Genomic DNA, 22,001 nt, shown 5'->3' with positions numbered 1-22,001 from the left:
AAGCGCACATAAACCTACAATTAAGACAGACTTTTTACATTAACATAAATGTTAAATTCAACAAGCAATTAAAAGCGCCACCTATGGCTGAGTTTTTGCGCCTGAAGCTCAATAATAGAAGGCGCTAAAATAGAGTCTTAACTCGGCAGCGCTGCAGTAGAATGCCCGCTAGAGGGCACCAGCTGTCATTACATTACAAAAGGCACTAGATGGCGGTTTAAATTTCAACAGATTCTTCGCAGATTTTTTGGTTTGGCAAAGTAGTTCTGTTTCTAGGCATATTTATACCCGGTACTCGAAGAGTAAATAGGGTATATTGTATTTGTGGGGAACAACGGTTGTATGTAACGCACACAAGGAAACGTTTCCGACCCCATAGAGTATGTATATTCTTGATCAGCATCAAGAGCCGAGTCGATTGAGCCATGTCTGTCTGTCTGTCTGCCCGTCCGTCTGTCCTTCCGGTTATCTGTCCGTCCGTCTTGATGAGCGCCTGGATGTCTGAGACCAATTGTTTTCGTTCTTTCTCGCTCGCACACTCTTCCTTATGCAGTGTGCGTCACTGGCGGAGGGAGTCGAGCTAACAGGCCGTGTTGGCTGGAAAAGTAATGTAGATGTAGTAGATGTAGATGTAGATAAATGTAGATGTAATAGTACAAAAAAACATGAGGTTAAATACATAAGTATGTAAACATGTACATACATAGGTATCACAGTAAGGTTATGTAATGTTAATGTAAGGCGAGTCGTTCAGTTACAAAATTCAAATTTCAGGTACAAGAAGAAGGAAAGCCAGAAGAAATCAACTATTTGTGGGCGCTGCGGAATGAGACAGCAAATTGTAAGGATAATCTCATGTAATCGACTGCCGTTATGGATTATACAATTGTTCCATCCCGCCTGCCACTGAATGGTCCCAATGACCTGACAGCCTGCTGTGGAGCCGATGTCGGTGGTGGCGTTGCTGCTGTTTGTTGGTACTGCGCTGGATTAGTAATTGTTTATAACTTCAGGAACTTCAATTTAAAGAAATATTCAACCCAGAATATTTAAGTTATTTCAGGAGCTAAACACGGATCTGTAGCTAAGGGTGGGATGTATGCTTTGCCAATGAACCGTCTTGTATTCTAGATACAAGATAGATACAAATAGATACAAATCTTCATAAGTACCACGCAAAGGTCCTTGGTGTAATTAAAAAGCCATGTTTTGTTTTTCCAATTCTGTGTCGAAGTAAGTCTTACAAAAAGAGAGAGCAGATAGATAAACAGATACCGCGGACATTATTGACAAAGTTAGATACAGGTAGACCATGAAGATTGTATATTCATTTGTCGCCGAGGCCGTCCCAGCTGCCACTCAGGCAAATTATTCGCGGAATTAGGGGATGTATTAATTATTTGCGTGCTATCCATTAGGTAGCTATACCACAGACCATTTTTCTTGGCTCACCCTCAAACAAATCCTCCTTTCAAAGTTGTGCTGCGAGAAGAGAGCGCAGACATTGTACACATACTACCTGCTCAGAAAGAAACAGGTATTTTGGCTCTGCTCAGGTCTGACTGGAGAGAGGCGATCGTCGGCGTCGAGCGACTTCGGCCAGACTGAGACAGCGGCGTCAGATCGCGATTCATTCCTCAGTGAGACACGGTCGCGTGTACAAGTTCCAAGCGGTCGACGATCCAAAGTCTCAAGAGATCCGATCCGAGCTAAGCCAAGAGGGCCAACGAGTCAGCAGACATTGGGCTACAGCACACCTCATTAGCATTCATCGGCTGAAAAGATCTATAAATACGCAGAGTGAATGCAAAACGGAAACCTGAAAATCAGAATCCCATGACGCCATGTTTGTTTTTTGCCTTGATTGAGCGACCGACTCTACTCCGTGCTCGTACAGTGTAAGCGAGTCTCAATCTCGAGTGTCTCCAGTCTCTAGTCTCCAGTCTCCAGTGAGTGTGTGTGTTTCGCGTGTACGCGAGTGTGTGCCTGGAGTTGGAGTTGCAGTTGGAGTTGCAGTTGGAGCTGCAGCTGAAGCTAGACAACTTATTCGAAGTGAAACAAACGCATTACGAATTCTCAGAGCCAATTTCGGGAACGAGAATATAATTGAAAAGAAAAGAAAATAAAAGCCAAGCCCAGGGCTGGCCTGTGTGTGTGAGTTTGTGCCGCCTCTTTCAGCACACACCGCTATGGACGAGTGTGCGTGTGCCGCCGCGAGTGTTGGTGTTGCCCCGATATTGTGTGCCCGTGTGGCTGTGTCTGTGTCTGTGAGCCTGTGAATCTGTGAGTGCGGTGCGCAAGAAATACCCGCTTACATCAGCGAAAAGTTTAGAACGAACTCACTCACACACGCACACACACACCGCACAACAACGCACATACAAACACACAACAGTGTGTTGGCTAACAAAGAGAGCAAAACCAGAAAATCCACATTGTTCGGGTTCGGGTTCGGTCTCCGTCTCCGTCTCCGCCTCCGTCTCCAACACTGCTCTCTGCTGCCATCGACAGCCAGCTCGAAGCTCAGCTACGTAGCGATCGCAACGTAAGCCACTCCGGTTGCGGTTGGGTTCTTCGGGACGGACCTTTGTTCTCGCCACGCCACTGGAAATCTCCCAAATAGTGCTGAGAATGGGCGACTCCACGCCCATCTGCCGCTGCCGCGTGCTCTATTTGGGCAGCGCGGTGCCGCGCCAGAGCAAGGATGGGCTCCAGGGCATTCAGGAGCCGCTGCGCAGCCTCTACCCCTCGGAGGGGGCGGTGGGCGCCAAGGGCATCGACAGCTGGCTGAGCGTCTGGTCGAACGGCATTCTGCTGGAGAATGTGGACGAGAACCTCAAGCAGATCACGCGCTTCTTCCCAATCGAGTCGCTCCACTACTGCGCAGCCGTGCGGCAGGTTCTCATTCCCGAGCGCGGCAACTCGCATCCGGAGCCGAAGTTCCTGCCCCTGGACTCGCCATTCGCCCGCATGCCGCGCGCCCAGCATCCGCCCATCTTTGCCGCGATCCTGCGCCGCACCACTGGCATCAAGGTGCTCGAGTGCCACGTGTTCATCTGCAAGCGGGAGGCTGCGGCCAACGCTCTAGTCAGGTGCTGCTTCCACGCCTATGCCGACAACTCGTATGCCCGCCAGCTGGAGACGGGCAGCACGGCGGGCGGAGGAGGCAGCAGCGTCTACGGCACCGTTAAGAGTGCCACAGGCAGCAAGTCCAACGGCGATCTGGCCAACGGAAATGGAAATGGAAATGGAAGTGGAAACGGGCACGGAAGCCATCATCTGTCCCTCGCCGCCCAGGGCGGCTGGCGGTCTCGTGCCGGCAGTACAACAACGCTCAACAGCCTGGGGCGCGCATCGAACGGACATGCCCCCAATGGATCCGCACTTGGCATGAACGGTGGCAGCACTGGCAGTGCCGCGGAGGGCTACACCTCCGTCAAGAACTGTAAGTAGTCCGCTCGCGTTTGCTGCAAAAGTCTTTTGTCCCGTCCGCTTGCGACAACGCTGTGGCGTTGCATGCTGTGGCATACAGTTAAGCGGTACAGTTGCAAATGCTAATTGTTGGCATGTGACGACGCCCCTGCTCCACCTTCGGGGGCTCTCGGCTCAGAGATGAGCCTCAACTTGAACGTAGTTGGTACAGACACACACACACACACATGTGTATGTGTGTAGGTCCAGGCAGGCGGACAGGTAGTCGGACACACCTTTAACGTTGTTGGAAACATACAAATTGTTGGCCAGACCAGTATGTATTGACTCGCTGGGAGTACTTGGGTGCAGTCCAGGCATTCCGTTGCTGGACGGCCGGAACGAACCCATGTCTCTGGCGAGAGCAGAGCCCATCCCATAGACAGAAACTGAAACAGAAACAGAAACAGAGACTGTCCGCGATGGATGGTGAAACGATGACGCGAACGACAATAGCTCTGGTGACGACTGCGAAGTCTGGCAAGAGAGAGAAACACTTATCGGGTGTTTCGCTGCGACCCAAACACTTTCCACTCATTTAAATTTCAACGATGGCGACCAGACAAACAGACTGACAACAGACATACGGACATACGGACAGGCCAGCTTCGCGGACAGAAGCCGGACATATGAAGAAGGTAAAAACTCACCGGTTTACGACTCTGTTGTTTCTCCGAGCCCCATTCTCCGTTGGCTCGGCTATTGCAAAGTTATGATAATTACCATGTAAATTGCTGAAACTGAGGAAAGCAGCTCTGCCCCTGACTCTGTCTCTGTCTCTGTGTCTGTCTCTGTGTCTGTCTCTGCCTCGTGTCTGAGTTTCCCCTAGCACATCTCCGACTGCCGCGAATGCAAACAAGCGCGATCGCTTGGCATTCGAATTAGCCGAATTTCGCTTTCGACTTTGACTTGGCTAATACCAAAATCCCACTCCCTAGTCGTTAATTTCCATGTATACACGACATCGCATACTCGTCTCGGTGTGTTTGCATATAGAAAGCAGAAAATATGACAATCATTATCGGCGATCTGCCTATCTCAGTCTGTCTCCCCTGGATGAATACTAACAATATATTTTCACCAGATAATGAATCTACAAGCTTGATTGAATCCTCCATCGGCCACTTGTAGTCCCATTAGCTCAACTGGATTTTCAATTGGTTAAATCGGCGGAAGTGTACTTAAAGCGCGCATTTCCTTCCTCTCATTGGAATTTGAGTATTAACAACATTATAAATAATTACTACGTGTACATAAACATGTACTTATGTGTGTGCAATCGATGGTTATTCGTAATCCCAAGCCAAGTGGAAGGAGTCATTATGAGTGTGACTTTATTCACGTGATAGCTGCTCGGTCTTTCGCATCTTCATCAAAACCAAATCAAGAGACTTGCAGCAAACGGTCCGCTAATTAATGATAGCCCATTCCGAGACGTTTGTTTGCTTTTGCATGGTTCTCACAGCTCTCTCACAGCACAACTCTTTGGGCCACTCTCTGGCACGTTGGACGTGGCTCCCCGAGAACGTGGACGCGACATGATGTATTGCCGGTGCGGCAAAGTTGAGTGGCAGACTGGGGCTGATGGCTCATTGGGAACGGAGCTGTGGTCGCGTGCAGATTAGCGGTCGCCGACATTGGTGCCGCCAACGCAGCCGCTGGAGTTTGAATAGGTGGCCGGGGCATGGAGCATGGGGCAGGGGCATGGGGCAGGGGCAGGGGCATGGGGTGAGTACGTAAATCGAGATGAGCTCGTGAGAACGTTTTCGGCTAGGGCTCGCTATTTTCTTATGAGCATCTAGCTCCCCTTGGGCCCCGCTTTCATGAGCCATTCGCTGCGATCGGTGTGAAACCTGCCTTCCTGGCTATGTATGTATGTACATACATATGTATGTACATACATACATATGTATACATATATGTATATAATGGAAGTCGCGAGAGGGTCGTCACAGCACGTCAATGTGTGAGTCTCTGAGTGAAACTTAAGTCGAGAAATGATCAAATCCACCGTGGAACACGCTCATCTCCATCTCCGAAATCCCCTGCACGAGTACGAGAGTAAAGCGTCTGTGCTCAGGTGTACGATTTTCTATTCATTAACATTTTTAATTTGCCGCTGGCTGTCGAGATCTTTGTGACTGGAACGGAACGAGGTCGGCTCTCTTCGGGTCGCATTGGGTCGGATCACATCGGATCGAGGTGGGAATGTCAGGAAATTGCGTTTTGCTTTCATTAGAGCGACACTTGCAGTGGATCGTGCTAATTAGCCAGACCGATTCCAATGGATTTTAATGGCAAGAAAGCGTGCTGAGTGCTGAGTGCTGAGTGCCACTTCCCCCTGCCAATTAGAGGCAGTCTGTCAGGTCCATTGACAATCCGCAGGCAAACAGCTCCGAGCCGCTCTCTGTTGATCCAAATCATTTGCAGGTGGCTCTGACGAAAGATCCGTGGTCACATTTTGGTGGCAAATATCAGCCAGCAAACAAGTTTGCTGCTGCTGCAGGCCGCTGTCAGGTCCAATATGTAGAGCTAGAACAAATCATTAATCTACAATGCAAGAGTTTTTCTGGAGTTTTCTTTTTATACAGATGGGAAAAGCATTTCCATTGGCTACATCTGGCTACAAATCTCAGCCCTGAAGAGAGCGCTGGGTGGCGCTCAATGCGATTCCTGTGGCGGGCTCCTCAACAAACTGCATTTCCGTTTCCAGGAGGCTTGAAAGTGTCGCTGGCTTCAGCTACCTAACCATGACAAGAGCAGGTTCATTTTTGGATGCAACCTGTTACTGCTGTTGCTGTTTCTTCTAAGAGAGAGAGAGAGAGAGAGAGAGAGACCAGCTTCCGCTGGCGATGCAATATTTCTGCGCGGCCATTGCGATCAGCGTCTGCATCCATCTGGCAAACGATCTCTGCTCTGGTTGCTGGCTGCTGTTGCATTATTATTATGCAAAGTGGCTGTAAGGAGGGATGGGGCAGGGGAAGGGGAAGGGGATGGGGCAAATAGCAGTACATAGCAGAGCCAGAGGGGAAGCAACAAAGACGGCGGGACACATTAACCGAAATCCAGTTGCAGTTGAATGACTCGCTTGCATGCAACTGCCGGCCACTTGGCCTGGCCACTTTGCAACATTGTCTTGTGGCTGTAGCTGCAGTCTCTTCCGAGGTGCCTTTGATCGAAACTCGATTATATCCATCAGATTTGGCAGTAATCTCGGCTCCATCCGCACATGCTCGTACCACGAGCATCTCATGCTTGACCCACTTGCATTTCCCCTCTGAAATCGTGGTTTCTCTTGGAGCCTCTCTCCACCTCTCTGTGAAGGCATTGTCGTTGACAATTGAGGTAAGATATACGAGTTTATGAATGTACATACATACATACATACATACATACATACATATGTACATACATACATAAAAGTATGGAGGGGCATATTTATGATGACGATTAAGTAGCTCATGCACGGCACTGCCACTTTGCATAATTATTTTAATTTGGATGGAATGTGCTTGAATTTACAGTCGCTACTTTTAATGCGATCATAAGAAAAGTTGGCGGAAGACAGTTCGTGTCGAAAGTAACCTCTCGAAGCGAAAGTACTCGTCCGAGTGTGCATCCATTCATCCATTCATTTATGTCTTCTGGGATTCCGATGTTCCATTACTGTGTTTTTGAATCAGGGCAAAGACACTCCGTGCTTGTGCACACCACTGCAGATACCGATACCAGAGTCTTGGGGCTTGGAGCTTGGGTCTCAGAGTGCGCTGCTGCTGTTAGTCATTCGTCTGGCATTCCACGCTGGTTTGCTCGGCCTAGATTTCGCTCTGCAGCTGCGACTTTGGGTTCGAGCCCACAGATCTGCAAAGGCAATAATGGAAAATGGAAGGAAAACTCGACTTGCTCGCCTCGGCACTCCACCAACGAAAGGCGCAGTGGCTGCTGTTGCCGTTGCTGCTGTTGCCACTCCTCTTCCGCCCGACCGAGTGGCTGGAATTTGAGAGGCTCGGCTAAATGCCAGCCATCCAGTGTGTGTTTTGGCGAACTTTGGATACGTGATATTTCGACTCGAGTTGCCTTTTCCATCCATCTATCTATCGGCGGCCGGTTCTCGCCGAATCCGAATCCAAGTCCGCATCCGATGCCCACACCTTCGTCTTTCCCATCGCAGTGCAGCGTGGAAATACTTACGATGTTCACGCACGCATGAGCACAGGCCACTCTCCACTGAAACACTCGCAAGTGAGAGTCGAGTCGCAATTTTACTTTTAGCCGGAGCTACTTCCACGATTATGACATAAGATAGAGCCAGGTTTTTGAAACATTTTCGCGCCACAGCCCCGAACAAAGAAAATCCAAACAGGAGCGCTCAAAATGGGAAATGATTGAACATCGCCTCTCCGGGACAGCGCGGGACTGGCTGTAAAAGTAATTAACTTTCGCACTTCCGCCACAACTTACGCAGATTAAACTGCCATTACCCACCGAAGAGAAATGGCTCCAGTCGAACTTCCCGAAAATCCAGGGCTAGCCCGAATGGACTTGCATCATGCCAGTGTTCCTCTCATAATTGTGGACTAGGAGTTAACTCCAATTTAGTCGGCCACAAGCCAGAAGGCGACTAGGGTCAATATACCTCAGGGCGTGTGTGTATGAGGCAATCAAGCCGCTGAGCAGAAAGGCCTGCGAAAAGCAAGAAAAGCCGAAAGCACACACAACACGGACAGAAAAGAAAAGAAAAGAAAAGAAATTATGGCATGGCATGGCTGGTACAAAGGCAGCGCAAAGTGAGGGGCGAAATACGCTCGTCGCAAGGTGACTCGTCGGTTTGTCGTTTACCGAACGGAGGTGGGCAGAGTGAGGGGGGGAGTGGGTCTGCGGTGCAGGGGCTGGGTCCCCCAGACGATCGGGGGACTGGTTGGCTCTGGGACTCGGACTGGGACTGGGACTGCCACTGACAGTGGACCGAATTGTGCTGGGTGTGTGCTGGGGTGGGGGGCAGACGGCTGCAGGTGTAGCCACGTTCAAGTTATTAAATTACCGTTATTTATTACAAAACCGTTGCCGCCGCCGTGGCCAAAATACGATGCAGAACTGCGACATCGACAACTGCGGACAACTGTATATGTACGTATGTATGTATGTATGTATGTATGTATGTATGTATGTATGTATGTATGTATGTATGTATGTACATGCACAGTTGTCTCTGTGCGAGTGTGCGCGTCGAGTAGGTTGCTCAACTGAACGATAGCCAAGCGGCGGCCAAGAAATGCCAGAGTCGATCGCACTCGCCTCGACCAGTTGTCCATTTGAATACTCGCACTTCTGCCACAGCGGCACTCCGTGCTCTTGGCCTGTTTCCATTCACTTGGATTAGACGCGCTCAGCTAATTGCCAGTATTTTTGGCTGATTTGTATTCCACTGCTCCACTGCTCCACCACTCTCCCTCTCCCTCTGCCTCTCCCTCTCCATCTACCTCCACTCCACCCCACCCTCTGCTCTGTGTTTGGCCCGTGAATCAGCGGTTCGCCTTCAACGGCAGCTGCTCAGCTCGAAAGGCGACAAGGTTTCTCGCGCCTTGGTCGAATCCCTCAATGAATATCAATCGCCAAGTAGCGTGCAGCATTCAGCGTTCAGCGTTCAGCATCCATCGGCCATCAAGGTAGAGCGAAGTCGTACAAAGCGGCTCTTTCATTGGCAATTTACTCGACAGAAGAGTATCAATGGCAACAAAAGCAATCATTTTAAAGTATAAAGTATGTACATAAGTTTACATTTCTGTTATTTTGGTTTTGTTGCAGTTTATGGGAGCAGCGCCGACCTGAATGTGACAGGGGATGATGGCGACGCTTCGCTGTACAATGGCGACGAGAACCACAAGGTGTGGAGTGGGTCACAGGACCAGCTGGACAGCATCGGGCCCGCTGAGAGTCCTTACGAAGTGTACACCGGCAACACCTCCACATTGGGCAGGCCGCTGCGGGCACGTCAGATGAGCGCCCCCATCGATGTGGCTCCGCCCCCAGTCAAGGAGGAGCGCAAGCAGAAGCGCGACAAGAAGTCGTCCAAGTCCAGCGGAAGCCAGAGCCTGTCGGGCACCCTCATCAGGCCGAAGCCTATGCACCCTGCCGCCATGCACCGCTCTGGCCTCCCGAGCTCCGCCGGTCCCGGCAGCGTCATCTACGGCCCCGTCTCCGGACACGGACACGGACACGGGCAGGGACAGGGCCACGGACATGGGCCGCACTCGCACTCTGCCCGCTATCACACCATCAGTCATCGGGGCTTCCCCCCGGGTCCACCGCCGCCCAGTCACATGGTCCACCACCCGCAGGCGCAGCTTAGCCACCAGCACCACATGCAGATGCACCATGCGGCACACCAGCACATGGGCGGCATGCCCCCCCTTCAAATTCCGGTCATGATGCCGCAGCAGTACGCGACACTGCAGCCGTCGCGCTCGACCAGCAAAAAGAAGAAGAAGGACAAGAAGAGCGGGGGAGGGGGAGGGGGAGGTGGAGTCCCCGTCGGCATGCCCATAGTGCCCCCAATCTACGCCTACCACCAGCAGCAGGCGATGGGCGGCGTCCCTCCTCCGCAGATGGCTCAATCGATGATTGGGGAGCCGCGACCGCTGGGAATGTCTAGCCGAAAAATGGCGGCGTCGATGGGCAACGGCCTGGATGACTCTGGCAACTCGGGGGCCGAGTCACCGTCGCCGGGAGGCACTGGAATCTACAAGGTAAGTGCCTCAGCCTCTGGGTCCCATCGATGGGTCTCCCCATATGCCGTGATTCAAGTAAGTCTTTCGTTGCAGCGCAAGGGCCACCTGAACGAGCGGGCCTTCAGCTATTCCATCCGTCAGGAGCACCGCAGCCGCAGCCACGGCTCGTTGGCCAGCCTGCAGTTCAATCCCCCGGACATGAAGAAGGAGCGCGAGATCGCCCAAATGGTGGCGGGCCTGGACCTGAACGAGGGCGAACGACAGATGGGTCCGAGCACTCTGCAGCGCAAGCAGGCCGCCATGACGATGACGAATGGCGGAGGTCCCGGACAACATCCGCATCCACACGCGCACGCCCCACATCCGCATCAGCATCCGCATCAGCATCCACATCCGCATGCCATATACGGGCCCCTGGGGCCATCGAGTAGCTTCGGCAAGCCACGAAGATAGGAGATGGGCGACTAGGACAAAGTGCATGGGACATGTACATAGAATTAGACAACGTTTAGCGATGCTGGTCAAATTAGAAAGGGAACCATCGAAGCTGCCCCCGCCAACCTCCTCCAGCAACAAGCAGCATTCAGATGTCCTGAGAATTCCGACACTGAATCCAACATAATCAATGAATATGTGTGCCTTATTAGGTTTATACTTTAAGTAAATCCGCTAGCGGCTAACCATTCATACATTGTACATGGCTGTACAGCGCTGTACTTCGTACTTGAACCACCATAATTCATAATACATAACACAGCAAGTAGAATACATAATAGAATACGCTTGGATGAACCGGCCGGATGAACAAATGAACAAACGATCAAATAACTTCTGACAACTGTCGTCGAACGATCGATCGATCACAACAAAAATGTACAATATTCTATCGAGTGGAGATTGGGGATTTGCGATTGGAGGACTTCTTACCCTGAAGAGTGGGCTCTCCAGCATGTTGTCTGTCCATATTAGAGTCGTAAAATAGGGCCAAGAAACAGCGCAACTATCCATATACTTGCATATGCCCACATACATATATTCGAATACATTTCAATATTTACAATAAATATAAATAACGTCTTGTTAACGGAAACCCAAAGCGATCTTTGCCTCTCCCTCTGTGGAGTCCAGTGGCTATCCTGGCACACCCAGGCGTCAGTTAGAATGCTGGAATGCAGTGCTCGACATGGATTGATTGGCATCGAGCTCCGCGGCAGAAGCGGAGCCAGCTCGAGGGTGGAATCGATCCGGCCTCCCACAGCTAGCGAAGAATGCCGTCCCGACTTGGCTCTGGGCTTGGGCCTAGACACTGCCAGTCGTGAGTCCCAGCCAAAGTTGTACAGCCATCATGCATGCCACATTCATATATGTATGTACATACATAAATACATATGTACGAATATGTGTGCCATGCCCTCTGCATGCAAATGCGCCTCAACGAACGATTTGCATACGAATGCCGTGAGACTTGAAAAAGATTATTTTGTGGAATGTCGCTGCCATTGGCCAAGTGTGCAGGCGTCTAATAGAAGCAGAGACTCCATAATTCCCCCATATCCGTCGAAGCAGGAAAGCAGAGCTCCATCCCAGGCGGCCCAAGGAGTTTTCATGGGTTTCGTGTGATCTTAATTTGTACCTCAATTGTACCATATGAGAGAATTTTTGCTATCCAACCAACGATTTCACTTGCAGTTTCACTTCCACTGACCCCCAAGGGCTGGTCAAAGATCTTACAATGTGAACGGGCGGGCTGGGCTTCCTCTCAGCTCAACAAGCGGCATTACCTAATGTCAGCAGGTGCGGAATTTACTGCGAATTTCAGAAGAGAGATCGAGTGGCCGGGCAAGAAGGGAGCTGCTGTGTCCGCTCCTCTAACTTTGGCGGTGTCTGTGTGATATGTGTGGGTCTGGTCTGGTGTGGTCTCTGGTCTCTGGTCTCTGGTCTCGTCCCCGATCACGCATTGCGTAATGCAGACACGAGCATAAGTACATATCTGCGGCCAATCTTCGCTCCGAGCCAGAGTCATTCAGGTACGGGTACGCGCCTGAGTCCCTCTGTGTGTCAGCGGCACACAGGCTTTATGGAAATTCCACATTTTATGAAACGAGAAAATGCAGCATTCCGTTTCCAGTTTTACTGGTAGCCGCAGCCAAAATGGCCAGCTGGTCAAGCAGGCAAATTGCCAAACGCGAACAGGCCGCCAACATTTCCCACCAACATTTCCAGCCCCATGGCTTGCACCAACACCCGACTGAATTGTAATCAAATAAAGGAAACATTTGCCACGGAGCCAAGCCATTCTTTTATCTCACAGTTAGTCAGCCAATCGTTCTCAGTACAATGTGAGCTAATTTGCTGTACTACGAAAAAGCTGTGAGATATGCACTCTGGGCACATCTCACGTATGCGGCAGCTGAAACCCCACAAATCTACGAAATTACCAGTGCTGACTGAGAGCGACAAATCTTTGAAGAGGAGATGCAGAACACCTGCAACTGCACGGGTTCGAGTGTGTCCAAAAAATGCACCTTCCGCGCTCACGAAAGCCGTTTTGGACGTTCGAGAGGATGTTGTGGGGCAGGCCTCTCTCGTCCACCTCTTGGGCTTCTGCAGACTCATATCCACCCCTTCGCCAGCCAGCCCGTGAAACTAGTTGTCGACTATGCTATCTACTCGTGTCTGCCCGCCTGCAAGAATGTGTGAGTGTGGAATGGAGTGGAAGCCGAAGCCGAGGCCGAAGCCGAAGCCGATGCCGAAGTAGCCTAGACTGCAGCCAGCACTGGGCCTGGCCTTGGATTGCGGTTTGTTTATTGATCAACCCGTAGATACTTTTCTGTATAGCTGTTAATTTGGTCTTTTGTGTGGACCTGTGTGCGTGCTTCTCTCTCTCTATGTGTGGAGACGAACTGTTCGATTGAATCTGTGGAATGCGGACAATCCGGTCGCAGAGTGGAATTCTTTACACAGTCACATAGCGAAACAGTGCGGCTTGGCCGCTAAGAACCAAGAAGGAGGGGGGCACGCGGACCAGCACTTGGCACTCCAGTCTTGACCAACGGAGACTGGATTAGCTTGGTCTATGCGGCTTACATTGAATCGCACCTCTTCTCAATGGAAACAGTCAAATAGTCATGTCACCATACTTCCACTCAGTGGCTGCTCAGACCATGATAGTGATATGTTTTTCACGTTGTCATCTCAAATCTGTTACAGAGATGTAGATTTGTATGTGGTGTCTTCGGTCGCCAATGATCACACTTTCATTGAACATAATTTTACTTGAGCCAAAGAGTACACCTCAGCAGTGAGTACAGCTGAGTAATAAATTTAATTTATATTTAGTATTCCATGCCATGTTCATAATGTTCCCCACATTTCCCGAGATGCGCAGTCTTCGGGCTTTTGTCCCAGGAAGAGCAGAGACAGTAGCTGAGAAAACTCGTACCACCGGTGAGTATTTGGAATTTCCAAACAATTTGCCACAAAACATTTTTGTATTTTTATACCCGGTACTTTGTGGGGAATAACGGTTTTATGTAACGCACGGAAGGAAACGTTCCCGACCCCTAAAGTATGTATATTCTTGACCAGCATCAATAGCCGCGTCGATTGAGCCATGTCTGTCTGTCCGTCCGTCCGTCTGTCCGTCCTTATAAGCGCCTGGATCTCAGAGACTATAAAACCTAGAGCCACCAAATTTTGCACCCAGATTTCTGTATGCTCACACATATCTATCAGATCACCGAATTGGGATCAGATTGGATCAATATTATAGCCAGAATGAAGAAATGAATTTGCAGTGGATAAACCCACCCCGTCCCGCAGCTTATGTTTGTTTTTTGAACTTCTCTCATCCACACTCTGCTTCGTGTAGTAAGCGGCCTCTGCCTCTGCAGTGCCTCTGCAGACTGTGTCTATAGGGGAGGGTGGCGAGCTAAAGGATCGAGCTACATCTAGATCTACGATGTAGATTTCGATGAAAGATGTAGAAAAAATGTAAAATTTAAAATTTGAAAAAAAACCGTTTAGGTACAGATGTAGTGCCGAGTGCCGGGTATAAAAGTTGTGACGCATAAGAAGCGTCTCACAAGCGTCCCTTCTCGTTTTATCTTATCTTAAATTTTGTGGATACAGCAGAGTCTCGCCCTTGGAGTGTCAGGACCTGTGGGGCGGGGCGAAATATTGAAATACACTTGTAAAAGCGTGATGTCAGAGCAATCTCGATACGGTTGCTGTGGCTTTTGTAGTCTCGGATACCCAGACGCTCGTCCAGACGGACTTACAGACGGGCGGACAGATAGACATGGCTATATCGACTCGGCTATTGATGCTGATTAAATAAAATATTTCTCTACTTACTCTTCGAGTGCCGGGTCTAATTAAATTATTACTTTTTGAAACAATTTTCAAACAATTTCAGATTGGGTCCTTGGTCCTAGTTAATAATACAGGCTGTGGTTCAATGTAAGAGGCAATGGCAGTGTCTGCAGTGCTTGCAGTCCCATATTGGCTCGGAGCCCCACCTCCAATGCTCACTGCAATAATCAGCAGGGACACACGCTTCGGATTCTCCACGTCGACGGTGCTCGTGGTCTGTATGCAGATCTCCCCTTCGATTCTCTCGCCTTTCCATTTATATTCGTGGATCTCGTTTACAAGAGTTCGGGCCAAGTTTGTGGCTGAATTACGGAATCTTCTGGTAACTGTATCTAGAAGGAATATGAATATAATTCACATATTTTCTATTACTGTTTCAGGTTTCACAGCAAACAGCTTGAATATGTAGTTTCAGGTGACGTCACGAAAAGATATGAATTATTATAGCCGACTTTCAGGCGAAGCCCTCTAATTTTGGGCCCCTAAAATCAACAGAATAGCGTCAATTTTTGGAACTTACAGAGCTCTGTAGAGGTGGCGCCGCCGTGGTGCGTCGATTTTTTAAACTTTTCAAGACACATTAACGAAATCAATTTCCAATTCCCAAATTCCGGATAAATCCCCCCTCTTCAAGACGTGTTTTAGCAGCAGATCCTTAAGGCCTGTCATGGAGGCCATGTGATCTACGTATGTACATTGTAGTACGGCTCGCAATTTCCATACCATCAGGTGGCTTTTACCATCGTTGCTTGCATTAAAACGTGGACTGGGAACAACTTGTCAACTCAAAAGATTCGCAGCTCTGCACGGAAATCTGCTCCCACGCCGCGTCTATCTTCTGCTTTGCAACAGAATGTCGGCGACGGACAGGTAGGAGCTGGAATCGGAGGACCTCAGAGGCTGGCACTACCTAGATGGCTGGACTAAAATTGGCTGAAATGATAAGAATCTCCTAAGCATTCATCTATTTCGTGAGCTGTTGGTGCAGCAGCAACTGCAGCACCTACTGCTGGTGATGCTGATGTGGCTGGAGGTGGCTGAGGCTCTTATGTTTAGAAGAAAACTGTTTTCATAAATGTAGTCGAGATGTGCACGTTTTCCCTTTGTGAAGTTGACGTGTTGCTGCAGAACAGCAGAACACGGTGCTTGAAGGTTGATTTAATCAATCACGTCAATCACATGTCAAGACCGCACAAAGCTAATTCGATTGAGCCGTACTCGGAACATGGCTGCGGAATATTAAAAACAGGAAGGGAGGTTTGGAGACTTGGGATAAATCCTGACCAAGGATTTTCTATAAAAAGAAGATGTTTCTGATGCAGTGGACCAGTCGTGTAAGGGCAAAGCCGAGAATGGGACAAAAGAGCTGCGCGCATTTTGCCACCTTGGCGATGCCATTCTGGGCCTTAACATTTTATCTTCTGGTGGTGGTGCCCGTACCCTCCCAGACAGCCAGCCAGCCAGCCAGCTTGGAGGTCGGCAAGGAGGAACGGCGACTGCAAGACTTCGATCCCAAAATGGCAGCAAACGCGGCAAACTCAGACGGACTGTCGTTGGCACGCTTCAGCAGCAGACGTCACCAGAGATCCATTGGACTAGGGTTCGGGCACAGGGGAGCGATTATCTCCCGGCCAGTAATACCCATCGAATTGGACTTGCTGATGGACAACGAGGACGATCAAAGGACGATGTCAAAGCGCTTTGATGACTATGGTCACATGCGGTTCGGAAAGCGGGGCGGGGACGACCAGTTCGATGATTACGGTCACATGCGCTTCGGACGATAAACGCAACTGCAACCGCAACTGCAACCGCAACTGCAACAGCAACCGCAACTGCAACTGCAACTGCAGCTTTTGGATATGGGTCAGAGGTACCCGAGTTGTTTGCTTCTGTAAATATTAACTTAAACAATGATATGCCCTATACAACATTAACGATAGTCACAACAAGATACCTTTAATAAATATGCGCATTCCCAAAATGGACACCCTCGCAGACAGATTTCATTTATTTCTGGGCAGCAAATGATGTCACTACATAACTCACTGCATTATCGACTATTCTGCATGTATTGAGATCCAATTGTTTACGTGGGATGTCACGAGAGTCCCCTCCACAGTGACAACTCTGCAGGCGGCCATGGGCTATCGTTACCCCTTCAGAGTGCAACTGTTCCCAACCATTATCGAACTGCCATCTGATATTTTCCCCACACCCAGTCGAACCGATAAGCTCGTCAATATGGGGCTGGAAACAACAAATGACTGGCTGTAGGTTCTCAGTCTGAAAAGCAAGCCCAGAGGTCGTGCAAGCATAGACGCGTCGAGAGCAGAGCCCCAAAGAAACCAAAGCACCAGAGATAAGATTTTAATTAGAGCCAAATAAATAAGCGCGAATAAGATGTTAATCGGCTGAATAGCCGCTTGTACAGAATCGAATTAAGTATGCTCCGGATATTGTACCTGTACCCCTGTTGCGTTCTGCTAATCGCCCTCCTCCGCCCGCTGGATGCTAAAACTGTCCTCGTGGAGGAGCTCACAAAGTGGACACTGAGGAACGAGACCACTTGTGAGTACGAGTATGCACGTAAATGATTAAAGTGTCCCATGTCATTGCGATTGATTCATCATGGCCTCCCGGGAGTGTTTGCACTTGTGATAAGATTAAAGTGGCATCGTCTGTGTTTAGTCTCTGCTGGCAGCCTATTTGCGCTAATTAATTGGTTGTAAATACTTACTGCTTTCGATGGCACTGTGATTCGCATGCCAGCGCTTTGTTTACTCACAGTACCTGCCCCTTCCCATTGTAATTTCAGCACTGAGGATCGACGTTGCCCGGGTGCCGAGCGGTGTGTATACGGCGCTGAGGGATACTTATGGAGACCTGCTGGAAACGGAGAACAATGTGGCCCTCAGCTGGATGGCCAACCAAACGTGGACTTACAGCAACACCTTCGACAGTGGGTAAATGGTTCGCTCCTTCATGTTTCCACTCTGACTCTGAACATCGATCTGCAGGCGACGAAATAGGTCACGACAATTTGGTGAACCTCACGCTCCACGGTGTCGATACCGTGTCCAGGGTGAGGCTGAACGGTGAGTTGATCGGCGAAACGGACAACATGTTCGTCCGTTACTCGTTCGCCATTGGGCACTTGCTCCTGCCCAGTCCCAGCCAGAACACCCTGGAGATCGAGCTGCTTTCGCCACTTCAGGAGGCCCGCAGGCGCGCCCAGAAACTGGAGGAGGAGGGCTACGCCGGCGCTCCTCCCAACTGTCCGGTTGCGCAGGGCTATGTCGAATGCCATCGCAACATGCTGCGCAAAATGCAGATGAGCTTCGGCGGCGAGTGGAACCCGGCAGCCCTTTCGTCCGGCATATGGAAGCCAGTGGCCATCGAGTACTACAAGGTGGCAATCCTCCGCGACGTGGATGTGGCCATCAACCGCAATGACACCCACTGGACGATGGACTGTCGGGCCTTCCTCAGCTCACCTGCCTCGGAGAACTTCTACGCCAAGCTCGTGGTGTATGCCAGGTATTCAGAGCTAACTAGAATGTTTCCATGGACAATTGCAATGTGAACCTTTCAGTGAGCTCCTGGACGAACCACTGGTTCTGGACCATCAAGAGGTGAACTACGCATCCGCCATTCTAGAGTTCAAAATACACATTCCGCAGGTACGTGGCAAGAACAGCAATCCACTCAGATGATTGAGGTTGATTCACCCTAGGACCGAGTCACTCTGTGGTGGCCAAATGGCTATGGCCAGCAACGGCTCTACCCGGTGCTTTTCTCAGTGAAGTGCTACCCCAGCAAAGAGGGCCCCAACCTGAGCTCGCGCACCGAGTCCCAGAAGCTTTTGAAGATCGGATTTCGCACCATAGAGTTGGTGGAGGACATGGACAGTGAGTTGGGTTGATTTAGCTACTTCCATTCTTGATCATCTCTTGTGTAGAGAGCGGCAGAACCTTTTTCTTTCGGGTGAACGGCCATCCAATCTTCATGAAGGGTGCGAACTATGTGCCGGCCAATACACTGCCAGAACTGTCCGCAGAGGCGGATACGGGTGAGTACCATCCAAGAACAGACACAGACCAAGAACTTGGCTAATCACAAATTGCTATTCACAGTGCAGCACTTGCTGAAGTCGGCCCACGACGTCCACATGAACATGATCCGCGTGTGGGGAGGCGGTCTCTACGAGTCGGAGACGTTCTACAACTTGGCAGACTACTACGGCCTCCTAGTATGGCAGGACATGGCATTCTCCAAGGCAGCCTACCCCCTCACCGACGACTTTGTGGCTTCTGTGTGCCTCGAGACCAGGCAGAATGCGAAACGGCTCTCGTACCATCCCAGTCTCGCGATGATTGTGACGAACAACGAGATCGAGCTCTTCCTGGTGAAGAATCGCTCGGAGCTCGGGGAGAATTCGGCACGCCTTGAGAAGGACTATCAGGCTCTATTTATGGGCACGCTCAGGCACGAGCTGACTATTATTTCCCGCAATGATTTCAGCCCTCGTCCTGGCCCCATGATTTCCACGCCATCGCTGGGCATTGCAGAGTCTGGCAAGGAGCTGGCCATAGATCCACAGCATCCCAGTTTCGGCGACAGTAAGCAAACTCTGCTGCCACCCATGACAACTTCTATCACCTGTCACCCATTATTTCTGTTCTCACCGTAGTCCACTTCTGGGACGACGACAAGGACGGATTCGACTCGGACACCTACCCGCACGCTCGGTTCGTATCCGAGTTCGGATATGCCAGTCTGCCCATGCTCTCCAGCTGGCAGCGAGCGTTGGGTAATGGCACAGATGTCTCCAACGAAAGCGTGGCTGCCCTGATCCGAAGCCACCAGCACGATCCCAAGGGATTCATACCGATACTTAAGCTGATTGCCCTCCAGTTGCCATTCATGCTTCACAGCTGGGATGAGAACATTGAGGAGTTCATTTACTTCAGCCAGGTCGCACAGGCAATGACCTCCAAGACGGCCGTCGATCTCTTCCGCACCCTGCGCACCGACAACCACACAATGGGCGCCCTCATATGGCAATTGAACGACGTGTGGGTGGCCCCCACGTGGTCGTGCATCGACTTCTATGGCAACTATAAGATGGTCTACTACTGGGCCAAGGACTTTTTGGCCCCGACGAGGGTGATTGCCTTGTACGACAAGAGCTCCGACAGCCTCAATGTGACGCTCACAAGGGAGGACTACGTGGAGCACGCGGACACGCGCCTATACCACGTCCAAATCAACACCTATCTCTGGACAGACTTTATTGCCAAGAAAACTATAGCCCGTGCCTTTGCTCTGGTGCGTATATTCAGCAATTGAGTTAACTCCCCATCCAGTATGACTTTCAGAACATTGTTTTTCTCGCTTCTTTGCACTCATATCCTATCCCCTTAAAGATTTCAAATTGTCTGTGTCACTTCTCAGCTAACCCCCTTTCACAGTTCCCTGTTATCCGTATCTCGAGATTTTGATTTCACTGCCATCATCACCCTCATTTGCATTTCTGTCCCGTCCCGTCCCGCCCGACTTGGCATTACTTTCCTCTTCGTTTTCAACTCTGTTTTACTGACTAAGAATCTCTCCTATGCCTTTGCCGTAACTATAATAGATTTTGCACGTACATAGCTAAGCCCGAAACATTAACAATATGCATTTTGACAGGGCTCTAATGAACTAGAAGCGCGCCCAATCCCTCTGGACACTTTTCTGTATGAAAATCACTCGAAGGAAGAAATGTTCCTCGAGATTGTCCTGGAGGATAACGACGGTGGGACATTGGCAAGAAATCACTTCTATCCGGTGCCTTTGAAGAACGTTAAAGGCATCAAAGATCCGGAATTGGCGGTGAGTGCGGATGCCATGAGAGTACTTTCATTCCCATCATGTCTACATTTATCCCCCATAAGCTGGAAGTGGTTGGACCCGACTGCGGCACGGCCAAGCCGCCGTATGCCAACAGCTTCAGCCTACGCATCACAGTGAAATCTCCAGCTCTGCTGGTGTACTTGGAACTCTCCCATCCCGACTATGTCAAGCATAGACACCAGTTCTCGACGAACGGCTTCACCCAGACGGAGCCCAGGAAAACCGTCCACCTGGAATTTGAAACCTCTTCCGAGTGCCTGAAGTTGACTAGCGCGCACATCAAAGTGCAAACGATGAATCAATATTTAATCTGAACACAACTTGCAGCCAAAATTGATTATTAAAACAACCAGATCGGTGTAGGATCTCCCATTGTGGAAACTCCCTCTCGATAGCTCTTTAAATATAATCATTGAATCAAATGCCGACTTTAGCTTTATTATTTTTATAGACTCTGTTTCTATTTACACCCAGTTCTCGAAGAGCGTAGAGCTGTACACTCCATAAAGCATATATATTCTTGGTCAGCATCAATTGCCATATCCGTCTTGTTTGACGCCTAGTTGCATCCAATTTTGCATCCAAATTTCTGTCATATTACCCTCAATCAAGATTTTTTTAAAAATTTGCACAGGCTTCTTCCGGACGAAAATCTGTGGCGGAGGACAAGAAACTGGTACGGATTGTTTGTGTGAGAAGTGGTGTAAATGTAAAGACCAAATTGAAGCTGGTCAAATATTGAAGATTCGACACCTGATACAAAAGTAGTGACGCGTCCTTGGACGCATCTCCCAAAGTTCCTCCCGTTTGTATAAAGTATGCAGAACACATAAATAAATAGCTTCGTAGAAATGGCTGAAAGCTGAATCTCGAGTTGGTTTTATGAAACAATCCTGTGGCCCAACTATCGCGTTTACAAAACTTTTACTTCGTACCGCGGTCCCTCACATTGTAAACTTACATCTTAAATTAAATTAAAACGAGAAGGGAGCGGTTATTTGTCAAATTTTACATTTTTTCTTCATCTGTCATCTTCATCAACAACACTTTAGCGGTTACACGTCTTTTGTTCTTCATCTGTCATCTATAGACAACACACTGCAGAGTCGCGGCAGAGGCAGAGGCAGCAGGCGGCAGAGGCAGAGGCAGAGACGTGTCAGGGAAGAGGCCATAAGCAGCGCGAAGCAGAGTGTGAATGCTGCGGGACGGGGTGGGTTTGGCCACTGAAAATTAATTGTGGCTATTATAATGATCCAATCGTATCCCAATTTGGTGATCTGATAGATATGGTCATTCCCTACGGAATGGCGTTTTTAGTTTTCTGCTATCTTCAAAATTGATTTGGGAGGTTTTCGCCCTTTTGCGGAGGCGGAAGGGGGCGTGGCTCTTTTTTGAAATACACTTGTAACAGTGTGAGCACACAGAAGTATGGATGCAAAATTTTGTGGCTCTAGCTTTTATGGTCTCTGAGATCCAGGCGCTCAACAAGACGGACGGACAGACGGACGGACAGACAGACATGGCTCAATC

General features: G+C 49.7%; 3 protein-coding genes across 4 annotated transcripts; all 3 read left to right on the top strand.

The window, feature by feature from the left end:
- The first annotated feature begins 2,432 nt into the window (after positions 1-2,432).
- On the top strand, positions 2,433-11,012 carry LOC117899458 (ecdysone-induced protein 74EF). 2 transcript variants are annotated; one of them, XM_034809470.1, is made up of 4 exons: positions 2,433-3,445; positions 9,277-9,671; positions 9,702-10,217; positions 10,293-11,012. In XM_034809470.1, exons 1-4 carry the CDS (start codon positions 2,632-2,634, stop codon positions 10,650-10,652), a joined length of 2,085 nt encoding a protein of 694 aa, XP_034665361.1. In that variant the 5' UTR covers positions 2,433-2,631; the 3' UTR covers positions 10,653-11,012. The 2 variants fall into 2 exon arrangements, with proteins under 2 accessions (XP_034665361.1, XP_034665360.1); XM_034809469.1 differs by having other exon boundaries at positions 2,632-3,445; positions 9,277-10,217.
- A 4,900-nt stretch (positions 11,013-15,912) lies between these two features.
- On the top strand, positions 15,913-16,556 carry LOC117899461 (drosulfakinins). Its single transcript, XM_034809475.1, has 2 exons — positions 15,913-16,372; positions 16,427-16,556. The coding sequence occupies exon 1, from the start codon at positions 15,926-15,928 to the stop codon at positions 16,358-16,360; it is 435 nt and encodes a 144-aa protein (XP_034665366.1). The 5' UTR covers positions 15,913-15,925; the 3' UTR covers positions 16,361-16,372; positions 16,427-16,556.
- Positions 16,557-16,846: 290 nt separating this feature from the next.
- On the top strand, positions 16,847-20,893 carry LOC117899456 (beta-mannosidase-like). The gene is made up of 10 exons (XM_034809467.1): positions 16,847-17,144; positions 17,392-17,535; positions 17,594-18,113; positions 18,169-18,256; positions 18,310-18,484; positions 18,535-18,645; positions 18,710-19,195; positions 19,267-19,904; positions 20,268-20,450; positions 20,513-20,893. The coding sequence occupies exons 1-10, from the start codon at positions 17,021-17,023 to the stop codon at positions 20,783-20,785; spliced, it is 2,742 nt and encodes a 913-aa protein (XP_034665358.1). The 5' UTR covers positions 16,847-17,020; the 3' UTR covers positions 20,786-20,893.
- The last annotated feature ends 1,108 nt before the right edge of the window (positions 20,894-22,001 follow it).

The sequence above is a fragment of the Drosophila subobscura genome, chromosome O, assembly GCF_008121235.1.
Source record: "Drosophila subobscura isolate 14011-0131.10 chromosome O, UCBerk_Dsub_1.0, whole genome shotgun sequence".
In the NCBI taxonomy this organism is placed as follows: Eukaryota; Metazoa; Arthropoda; class Insecta; order Diptera; family Drosophilidae; genus Drosophila; species Drosophila subobscura.
This window is presented reverse-complemented; position numbering and strand designations above follow the sequence as displayed.